This window comes from Musca autumnalis, unplaced genomic scaffold (assembly GCF_047663935.1).
Source record: "Musca autumnalis isolate F117 unplaced genomic scaffold, ASM4766393v1 scaffold_5, whole genome shotgun sequence".
Taxonomy (NCBI): domain Eukaryota; kingdom Metazoa; phylum Arthropoda; class Insecta; order Diptera; family Muscidae; genus Musca; species Musca autumnalis.
The window spans coordinates 137961004-137971584 of record NW_027412088.1 but is presented as its reverse complement, the minus strand read 5'-3'; the positions used below and the strand labels follow the sequence as shown (position 1 = coordinate 137971584).

General features: G+C 38.5%; 1 protein-coding gene across 10 annotated transcripts in view; it reads left to right on the top strand.

Annotated features, from left to right (window-relative positions):
- The window catches only part of ena (ENAH actin regulator enabled), a 204977-nt gene that overhangs the window by 118702 nt on the left and 75694 nt on the right, over positions 1 to 10581 (top strand). For 3 of the 10 annotated variants that reach the window (XM_073992230.1, XM_073992229.1, XM_073992224.1), the window contains exon 1: positions 8441 to 9134. The exons of the other annotated variants lie outside the window; for them this stretch is intronic. In XM_073992230.1, coding sequence (XP_073848331.1) covers positions 9082 to 9134 — 53 coding nt within the window. In that variant the 5' untranslated portion in view covers positions 8441 to 9081. Of the gene's footprint in view, positions 1 to 8440; positions 9135 to 10581 lie in introns of those variants that run through there. 10 annotated transcript variants of the gene reach the window in all.

Genomic DNA, 10581 nt, shown 5'->3' with positions numbered 1-10581 from the left:
ACTTACCTTGAAAATCTATCAAAATTATCAATAAAGTTGAATTAAAAGTTGAACAAAAAAAAACATAAAATCTTTTCTATGGAAAAAAGTGAAAAAAGGTAAAGTGCTAAACAATTAGTGATTCTTTTAAGGTGTGCTAATTACGTGTCCAGTGAATTTATGACATTTTTTACATTTTTGGAGGTTATTCAAATTGACAGTTATGATTCAGTTCCTGTATTGCGTTGTATTCTTTAGGCATACTACTGAGAATATATTAGTACAAATACTTTATTAAATACAACTACTTTTGAAGGTATTTTTAGGCAAAATAAATGTTGGTAGTGGGGTGTGCTAATTGTGTGACCAACACTGTATGTATAAAGTCAGTTGTGATGGAAAATTCTCCAAAATTTTACTGTAAATTTTCCTGGAAATTGTAATCGAGTCTCGTCCCGCACAAAACATGTTCAGGTAATTTGAAAATTAATTTTCATTTTGGCTTCCAATTCGTTGCTTTCTAACCCCCAGGAGCCTATTTTGTTTTCATTCAATATTCATCTTTGTTAAAAGAACACGAGTCATTAGTCACTGCCGCCACATTGAGGAGGCCTTAACGTGGCAACTGAAATTTCATTGTCAACGTTGTGATTTCTATCAAATTTTCTTTTGACATTTGAATCCTGTTGTGAAGTATGTATGCATTGTCATCATTATTTTAGCTTATTTTGTTGTTGCTGTTGTCCTTTAACAAACCCCAAATTTAATGTTTAAATCCTTAATAAACTTTAATGGAGCTCAAAAGTGTTCTTTGCTCACTTCAAACATTTGACATTTCTTCATCATTGTTTACATTTTGTCACTCAAGCGTTGTTAATTTCTGTTGTTTTCTCTGCCACTAAATGATATGTGTCGAATGTGAGCTGTGTGTGTGAGAGGGAGAGGAAGGGGGAGAGGGATTAGTGGTATTTGCTTTACGTTGTAGTGATGTTTTTGTGTTGACCCACTCACAGTAACATTGGGTGAGGTCGGCCAGTCTGCTCCACCCTCTTTTAGGGTTGTTGATTTTTCGTTAAAGTGTTGGAGCTTTGTTTTTTTTTTGCTCGGAAGGTTTCATTTAGTAATCATCATCATCATCAGCAGCAGAAGGAGCATAGTCATCACTTGTCGTGTGGAACATATTTACGCCACTCGTAAAAAGAAGTGCCAACAGAACATTCGCATTCTGCATTACATTATGCTAACACATACACTGGGAGAAAATGCGTAGTTGGAGGCTTGGTTTAAATGAAAGAGTCTTACATAAATTCTACATTCAATGGTATTGATAGTTCAGTACCTCTAAGAAGTTCGAGCCCTGACAAAATTTTATTATCTGTCGGTGCTAAGCACAACGCGATATACAATCGACGTTATATTGTTATTACTTAATTGGATAGTTCATGATAAAATTAAACCTGTACTGTAATTATAAGTTTTATCTTGTTGTGCAGGTGTTCAAGTAAATAAATTAATAAAAAATAAATATTATATCCGTCCATCCCTTCTGATACCCCAACTTGTGAGCTAAAAATCAATCTAAACTTAGATCGAGTCCGAAGATGACCATATCGGCCCACTGCTTCGGGTACCTTCCCACGAGGCTAACTTAATAATGGTGTAAGTTAGACCCCAAGTGTGGTCAGGCGAAGTCCGCTTCAGACAATTTGGAGTATATTTAGCCCTGTTCATATGTCTGTCTGGCTGGTGTGCACGATAAATCTCGAACAGATTAACCGATTTGGTGCAAAAGATGTCGATAATGGGTTATATCTAAGATGTCGATAATGGGTTGGCTAATGTGACCTAGCCAAATATTTGCTCCAGCGACTGGCAGTGTGCGCTAATTGAGAGCAAGTGAGCGTAAATAATGCATTGCAATTTATGCTCACGTGTTCTCAGTATGCGCACACTGCCCGTCTCTGGAGCAAATATTTGCCTATTGTGACCATACCTTAATCGATTTGATTCAAACTTTAAACTTCGTAATATTTCGTTAAGATAGACTTCAGGAAAAAATTGACTTTATCGGTCCACTCCTTTGGCACACAAGAGTTCAAAATTGTTTAGCTATAGTACAGTTCTGATAATTATGAAAGTTTTTTACAATAGTTTATCATCGCGGCACCTATTACGATGGTGTACTGTTTTTAAGGAGCATTTGTTGGCACCGACTTAAATTACAGATCACACCAATGTTTAAGAATTGAGTATCCGATCAAAAAATCTTCCAAACGTATACAATTCCAATAAGGCTCACAAAAGTTCAAAATTCTCACTTAAATTTTCACAGCAGGTACTTTTTGTGATCCTGTTTACAGGGATATAATGTCTTTCGTGGGTAAGTCCATTCTTCCTGGGATAATGGTCTAAAAGCTCTAAAAACTCCTACGGTGACCACCTAAAATTGTCGATTGGCGCAATAAATATTGAAAGGAATGACTCCCAAAATGAGATTCAGTTCCAAGATGGACTATGTTGAAAGTTGAACACTTCTGCGATATAATTTCATTTGAGGCCATTTCTACAACATTATATTTTTTTTTTTTTGCTAGGGAAAAAAGCCTCGAAATATTTCACTATTTAGGGTCACTCTTTCCTACACATCTATCACTTAAGTTTTTAGTTGTTATTGTAGCAAGGGAAATATGTTCGTTCGCATATCTGATTTAAAAATTCTGCATACTCGATTGAAGAATCAGGAGGTAGGTGAGTGGTTTTTGCTGGATATTCATTGGGATAAAACCTCTCGCGTATGGCTTTACAGCTGATGTTCTTCTGCTGTGATGTATGATGGTGGTCTCCGAGCACGGTACTCAGACTGAATCTTTGAACAGTGTGAATGCTATCGTTCATCAAGAGGTTCTCGTTCGTACCTTTGGACTCCCTCTTAAATTATAAAGATCTGGTACTGCATCGACAACATGTTGTTGTGCTGATGCACCGGTAAACTCATGAAGGTGTACCATGAGGAGGACCCGTTGCAGTCTTCTGGGAGTAAGGTTTCAATATACTTCTACTGCGTAGTGCTAATATTTGCATACCCATTGGCGCCGCATAGCTAACCACTGCCCGGCCTATTGCTTTCTCTTATGTTACTTTGAAACTTACCTTTTATGAATTTATGTGTAAAAAGGCAGCTTTTTCACCTCTGTTCTCTCCCAAAAACTAGCATTTCAACCTGTGGAATGAGGGACAGTTGTAAGAGGTCCGCAAGGCAGGGATGCCAACTGTTCCGAGGTAAAAATTGCTACAGCCACATACGCATCATAGGTCTGTAGCGATTTTTACCTTAAAACAGTTGACATTCCTGCTAAAACAGTGGTTTTTGTACGTCAAAAATCACCACAAGTAGCGGGAAAACCACAAACTTGGCACCCCTGTCGCAAGGTTTCTTTAGCAGCGCCCCGAGTACTGCCGACCAGCGACTTGAGGATCTTGTTCATAATTCTAATCTAGTCTCAAATAGCTGTGACATGCACGAACGACTTAAACATGCTATTGGGGTAGTTAAAGGTTGGAATTAGGATATTTTAATATTCCTCATATGGAAGAGCTGCACGAAAGGACGCAGCGCCAAGATAGGATACATTACGATCACTATGCCATCTGGAGAGTACAGAATTTCAGAAAGGTAGAGGTTAAACAATTCCGGAAATATTATCACGTCTTGGGGAACTCCTTGTCTCACTCGGTGGTTATTCGACTTCTTATCATGAATTCCACAAACGACTGGCGTCCGCACCTATAGTTGAGATCCAACGTTTCAAACACGACTGGAGAGTGGTCTTCTCTATATCCTCGAACAGCTTGGCATGGTTGAAGGTATCGAAAGGCCTTCGATAGGTCAAGTGCCACCATGGCTGTTCGGTCGCACGCCCTATTCTGGTTCTGTCCTCTACTGATATGTGTGGATATGGCGTGTAATGCTCCTCTTCGCACTATAAATCTCGGCAATGGCCGGTTAAAATAACATCCGCATCTCTTTCGATCTGTTACTGCCACACCGTTGAAAGTAACAGCCGTTCTATTATCCTTCTTTCTCGGATTCGAGAGTGATTTAGCCGTTGCCTACAATTTACTCAATCCTTTACCAATGTTGCATTGCTTTCGGTGGTCTACCCATTTTCTGCATAATTTCCCTAACTTTTGGGTCTTCAAGGTTCATACGACGAAGCTGATCACGCTCATTCGACCAGACGCTTCTGCTGGGAAATTTGATCTAATTTTGGTTATTCGACCAGAAGGTATGTACCCTGCGGCTGCAGCTGTGGTGATGTCCCGGAAAATTATCTCAGCTACAGGATATGAGGGACTGAACTGCTCTCTGAAGCGTTGATTGCTAGATTCTCTGACCCCTGACAATCACCCTTTCAGTGGTTTAAAAATTACGCGGTCAGAGATTATGATGGTCTGGGCCAAGTGTTTCCCTTGGGTGCCAGGACACGTCATTTATCAGACCGGATTCCCCAATGGTGATGTCTGCCGAGCTACGACAATTTCCTCTTATCCTCATAGGAGCGTCTTCGTTCACCGTACGAAATGTGGAGCTATCAATATATTCCATGTATGGATCACTAGAGTCAAGTTCAAGCGAGTTCGGTCTCCAGTGGACAGATTGGTGTATACAGAAGGCAAGTCCTCCTTCTCCGCTTCTTGTATGATGTTTCCGCGAAACGTTGTAACCATCTCAACGTTGCAAGATACAGTTGACGCTTAATACAGCAGGACCGTAATTGCTAAAGATCTAAATCAGGCTCCCAGAGTGGACCATTGCGGCAGTTTTTGACCTGTCCAAGACGTTCGATATGGTCGATTATTCAATGCTAATTGAATTCTACCTCTTCCAAATGATGTCATGAGTTGTCTTGTCAATCACCTTAATGGTAGGCAAGCCTTTGTCGAATTCCGAAGCCAAAACCGAACCACTCTACAAAGTCATCCGCATTGGAGAAATTTGCAAACATCCTAGAATAATGTGCTCTGAGTTGCAAAAGGTTGTGTCCAATGTGTATCACCTTCATGAGGAGATCAGCTTCAGATCAGATCAACATAATGTGTTGCTGACTAGACAGTTTGTGCTAGCATCCTATCTGCCATCCATCACACTGTAATGGAAGATCAACCTCTTCGATATATCTGTCAGGACTTATCACTTGAACCAACCTTAAATGGAAGGTGCTTACACCTGGGAAGTTTTTGCGGATTCTGAAACTAAAATGTTCATAGAAAAAAAATCGCCGGAAAGCTTTTTAAATAAATCGCGATTCAAGTTCACATTTTTAGGGGTTTTTAGTTTTTCACGATTTTGCTTGGAAACCGCAATTCCTATCGGAATAAGATAATTTCGTAGGTTTTACCGTTATTGAGATATAGAAGTTCTAATTGGGACAATGCATTGACTGTATCGCTACCTTATAAAACAATGTCATACATGGTGCGCCTTAACTAACTTTAAGTGAAAACCGGTTACACCTGAGAAGTTTTTGCGGCCAAATAAAATAAATCAAATAAATAAATCGCGGTCAAAGTTCACAATTTTTATGCTTTTTTAGGTTTTCACAATTTTTCTTGGAAACCGCAAGTCTTATCGAAGTGGGACTAAAGAAAATGTTGTAGCAGTGAAAATTCTGTACAAGATTGACTTGCATATTATTTTCGTAGGTTTTACCGTTTTTGAGATATAGAAGTTTAGATCAATCATTCAGATTTTTCCCAGGTCTTCAGGATTTTGCTTGAAAACCGCAAGTTCTATCGAAATGGGACTAAAGAAAATGTTGTAGTGAAAATTCTCTTCAAGATTGTCTTTCGTATCTTTTTCCTAGGTTATACTATTTTTGAGATATATAAGTTTAAGTTGGGAAATTTTAGTCATGACACTGTTTTATAAGGTAGCGATACAGTCAGTGCATTGTCACAATTTGAACTTCTATATCTCAATAACGGTAAACCCAACGAAATTATCATAAAGGCCAACCTTGTTGAGAATTTTCATAGCTACAGCCCAGCAAAAAGTTTGCCTCCAAAGAGGCACTTAAATCATATGTACAAGTGATTTGGAAGTGCATCAAATTATGCATTTTCACTCATGATTTTTACAAGAGCGTGACTTCTGAAAGATGCACTCCATTGCACTGCCTTTTAACTGACCCTTTGGCACTGCATTTTAACTGACCCTTTGGCACTGCATTTTAACTGACCCTCTGGCACTGCATTTTAACTGACCCTTTGGCATTGCATTTTAACGAACTCTTTGGGGGTAGAATAGGATGCAGTCCAAAGCACGTGTTTTGATACATTCTGCGGAATGTGTGCAAGCCATTACAAAATATCCCAGAACAAATAAAATGCATTTATTATTTGTGTAAAACAAAAATATTAAGAACTTTATTACATTAACACAAATTATGAAAATTCTCCATTGAATTCAATCTCAACCATGCGTGTTTCCTCCGTTCTCCATTTAATCCAAGCTGAACTGTTCTTGCTTCATGCTAAATGAGTTTGATATTGTCTTCCCATCACCAGTTAAAATTTCGACATGTACTCCAACAGCACTCCATGGGGAAATTTTCTTACCGAAAAAATGTTCGCAAATTAAATATTTTTTATTTTATATTAACAAATTTTTGGAAATGTTAACACTCTTATCTCTTTTTGGAAAATGTATGCCGCTGCCTGTAGAGATGTACAAACTGATTTATGTACTTTTAGGGATCTCTAACAACTGCTAATAAAATGTAGCGATCGGAGTGCCTTTTTCACGACTCCGTTTGGACTGCATCCGGATGCTGTTAAATTGTGAGGAATTGGAGTGCCTTTTTCACAACTCCGTTGAACTGTATCCGGATGTTGTTAAAATGTGACAAGTGGATGTGATTCTTTGGATTGCATCCAAATGCAGTTAAAATGTGATGAATGGAATGCCTTTTTCACGACTCCGTTTGAACTACATCAAAACATGCCGTGAAAGAACTAGTCCACATTGCACTACTTCCAATTTATTCTGCTGGGAACATTTTCTGTAGTCATATTCCGATAGGACTTGCGGTTTCCAAGCAAAATCGTGCAAACCTAAAAACCCCCTAAAAATGTCAACTTGAATCTCGATTTAGTTCAAAAGCGCTCCGCCGATTTTTTTTGTTTTTTGAGTTTTCTCATCTATGAACATTGTAGTTTCAGAATCCGAAAAACTTCCCAGGTGTAAGCACCGTCCATTTAAAGTTGCTTCACGAGCACCGTGTCATTCCATTGGCAATAAACCGAATGTCGATAACAAACTCCATGAAAACCTTTAATCAACAGTCGGTCTCCGAAGCCATAAGAAACTATAAGTACAATAAAGTCCTTAGGATAGAGTGAAATTCACTTATATTTTTTAGTCGGGAAAGTTTTAGCCCATGTTTGTATATAAATTAAACAGTATTGGTTGCCGTAGTCACGTATTTTTATTAATTTGTACTGATTACAACAGATATTCGGTCAGATAAATGCCATGAATCGGAAAGAAAAAAATAAATAAAATTCGCACTTAATATTCTATTCATTTAAGTCATTTGGTGTACACTTATTTCTTCGAGTGTAACGCTTCATTTGATCCAATTGTTATTGTTTTAATAAGAAAGGCCCCTCCATCATTTATTAATCCTTGGGGAAGGGCGAGGTTGTTGTTGGTTGGTTTATTTACGAGCAAACAAGGTGTGCGTGATAACACTCGGTGTTATGTCGTCTCGTTCGGCAGATATCTTGTTGATTCTCCAGTGACATAAAACTAAACTTTTTAAATTAATTTTTTGTTGCGCAGGCTGACAGCCAGGCTTTTTTTACTTTTGCCGCCAACAACAGACAGACATACACACGTACTGTTTATCTATTCCGGTGTCCGCATTCCGTCGTAATTCTCTCTCTATCCATCAACATCATCGGCCCCTTTTGTCTGTCGGTCGGTATATTTGTCGGTATTGTTCCAATTGTAAAATCAACAGAAAGAGAACTCCACCACTACCCTATTTCAAAATGGGAAGAGATTTAAGGGAAGAAGAAAGTTACTGGCATGGAGGATGAATGGATGGATGGTTGGATGTTTGGATATATGTAACACTTCACTCCAAGAAATTGTGTTGGGCTGTGTAGGGATGGGATGGGTGCTGTGAGAGTGTTGCCTGGTTCATTGGTCGTCGTCTTCTGTATGCCTATGAGTTTGGAGTATAATATGGTAAAGAGAAAGAACAGTTTGTGCAAAAACCATGCCAGCCAAATACACAAAACGAACACGACAGACAGTCAGGCAGGCTGGCAAGTACACAGCAACAGCAGCCGCCGCCACAAGAGCAGAGACGAACTCTGCTCTAAACGCGTGCCACAACATTTTCCATGGAGTTGGTCGGGAAAATGAGTAACGAAATTTCGCTCATTTTAAATGGGCAACATTTGTCGACAAGAACAGTAAGTTCAGTTCTGGTATCATTTTCGTCATTTAGCAGCCATTCGCTGTGTTTTCGTTATTCGGTCTTCTTCTTTTTCCACATATTATTTTTCTCTACTTTAGGGCGGTGGTGTTTGTGCTAAAAAAGAAAAAAAAAATAAATATATAAAATATTTTTCTCACATTTCGTTGCCTTTTTGTTTTATCTGTGATAAATAAATGAAAATTAGTGGCATTATGCACAAGAGTGACACAAGAAAACGCCCCAAATGAATATAAAAAATAGTGATAAAAAGTGTTAACGGCCGTGTTCGAAGTGAATGAAAAAAGATAACAAAAATCATGTTATTTGACCGTTTGTAATTTTCACGACATTTCCATAGTTTTTTTTTCGTTTTTTGGACATCGTTATTTTGTCGTTGCGTTTGGTAGTCGTTGTCGTCGCCCGTCAAGTGCTAATGAATGAAAAATTCGTGCAAAAACGTTGGCTTTTGTGTGGCATTTTTGGTGTGACAGTGATAAAAATGTTATTGTGATACAGTGGAACGTGTTTATCTCAACCACCAACCGCCGCCAACCATCGCAAACGAAAGGAGTGAAAGCATACTCTGTAGCCTGTTCATGTTCACGTTTGGATTATGGAATTTGTTCGAAAAGTGCGGCATTGCATTGTTTGTTCCCGAGATAAAAAGTAATGAAAGAAGAAACAAATCACATTTTGTAGTGTTAATTAGCTAAATGTCTCGAATGCCATGTCAATTTCGGAATGAGTAAAGAGTTTTATAAATTTGTTATGCAAAGTTCTTCAAAATTCACTAATATAAACATTAACAATAGTGAACACCATAGAGTAGCAATTATTAGCATGCATGCCTTACACACGGAAGGCCGCTTGAAATCCCCGCAAGAAAACTATGAAATTTTCAGACGTAGCTAAACCTATAAGCAAAATGCTGCCCACATTTTCTGAGTATTTTGGATGTGAGCTAAAAAATAGGATCAATATGCACTTCCTATTATAAAAGAAGTCTTCATTTGTTCCTCCCGCGATGTTCCTCGGACATATTTTGTTCAATGCTATACAAATGAATTGCGGAACCATGAAAAGAACATTTCCCCTTGATCTGATTCAAATTAAAACAAGTAAAAAAGTATCAGTCATTTCAGTTGGTCACCGTATAACTTAGAGGTTTTCTACTAGGAAGCATGTCAGGAAGCATGAATTTGCCAACGAAAAACATATTATCGCTCTAAACTGGACCACAAGGTGTAATATCAGTATACATTTCCAAAGGATCTTCGAACAGACCTGCACTTTAACAAAAATGTTGCACTTTTGTGGTGGATGTACTCTAAGGTGTGGACCGACAAAGTATTTCGAGAGCTAAATTTTGGACCAAATCGATTGATCCATTCGAGAGTTTTCGTGCGTTCCAGCCTCTACACATGGTGCCATAGGGTTTTTTTTAAAGCTTTCGGGCCATTTTCTCAGGAAGTATGTAGTTGCACCTGGACAAGTGAAAAAGTATCAGACACAGATATACCCTCAGCCTTTGTGAATTGAAACGTTCATCATTTCTTTTCGAGAGATACAGCACCCACCAGTCACTTTAGTTAGATTTGGAGATTTTGGATACTATGTCAGGAAGCATGGACTTGCCCACTAAAAATATAATATCGCGTTAAACAGGACCACAAAAAGTAGCATCGCTCTAAATTTTCAATGCAATGTACTTAAACAAAAATGTTGAACTTTTGTGGGGGAGGTACCCTATACGGGCCATTTTATAAGTTAAACTAAATTTGGGAAAAATATTGGGAAATCCATAGTTTGGACCAAATTAGTTGCGCATTCATTTATCTTTTGGGGAGGTACCGGAAGGTGTGGACCGATATTGAAATATTTTGAAAAGGGAAGTCGAACGTTAAACGCAAAACTCGAACCACTGTATTAACCTGGAAAACCAACACCCGTGTTCCGTTCAGCGGCTGGCACCTCAGTGTACACATGTTAGTATGTTTTTATCCCTTTTTTGTTTAGACCAGCATATTCCGGAAGGCCCTCTCCGGATTCTTTGACACTGCAAGTTAACAACTTGTTCGGTGAGCATAACCGGAACAAGTGGTTAAATCATCTA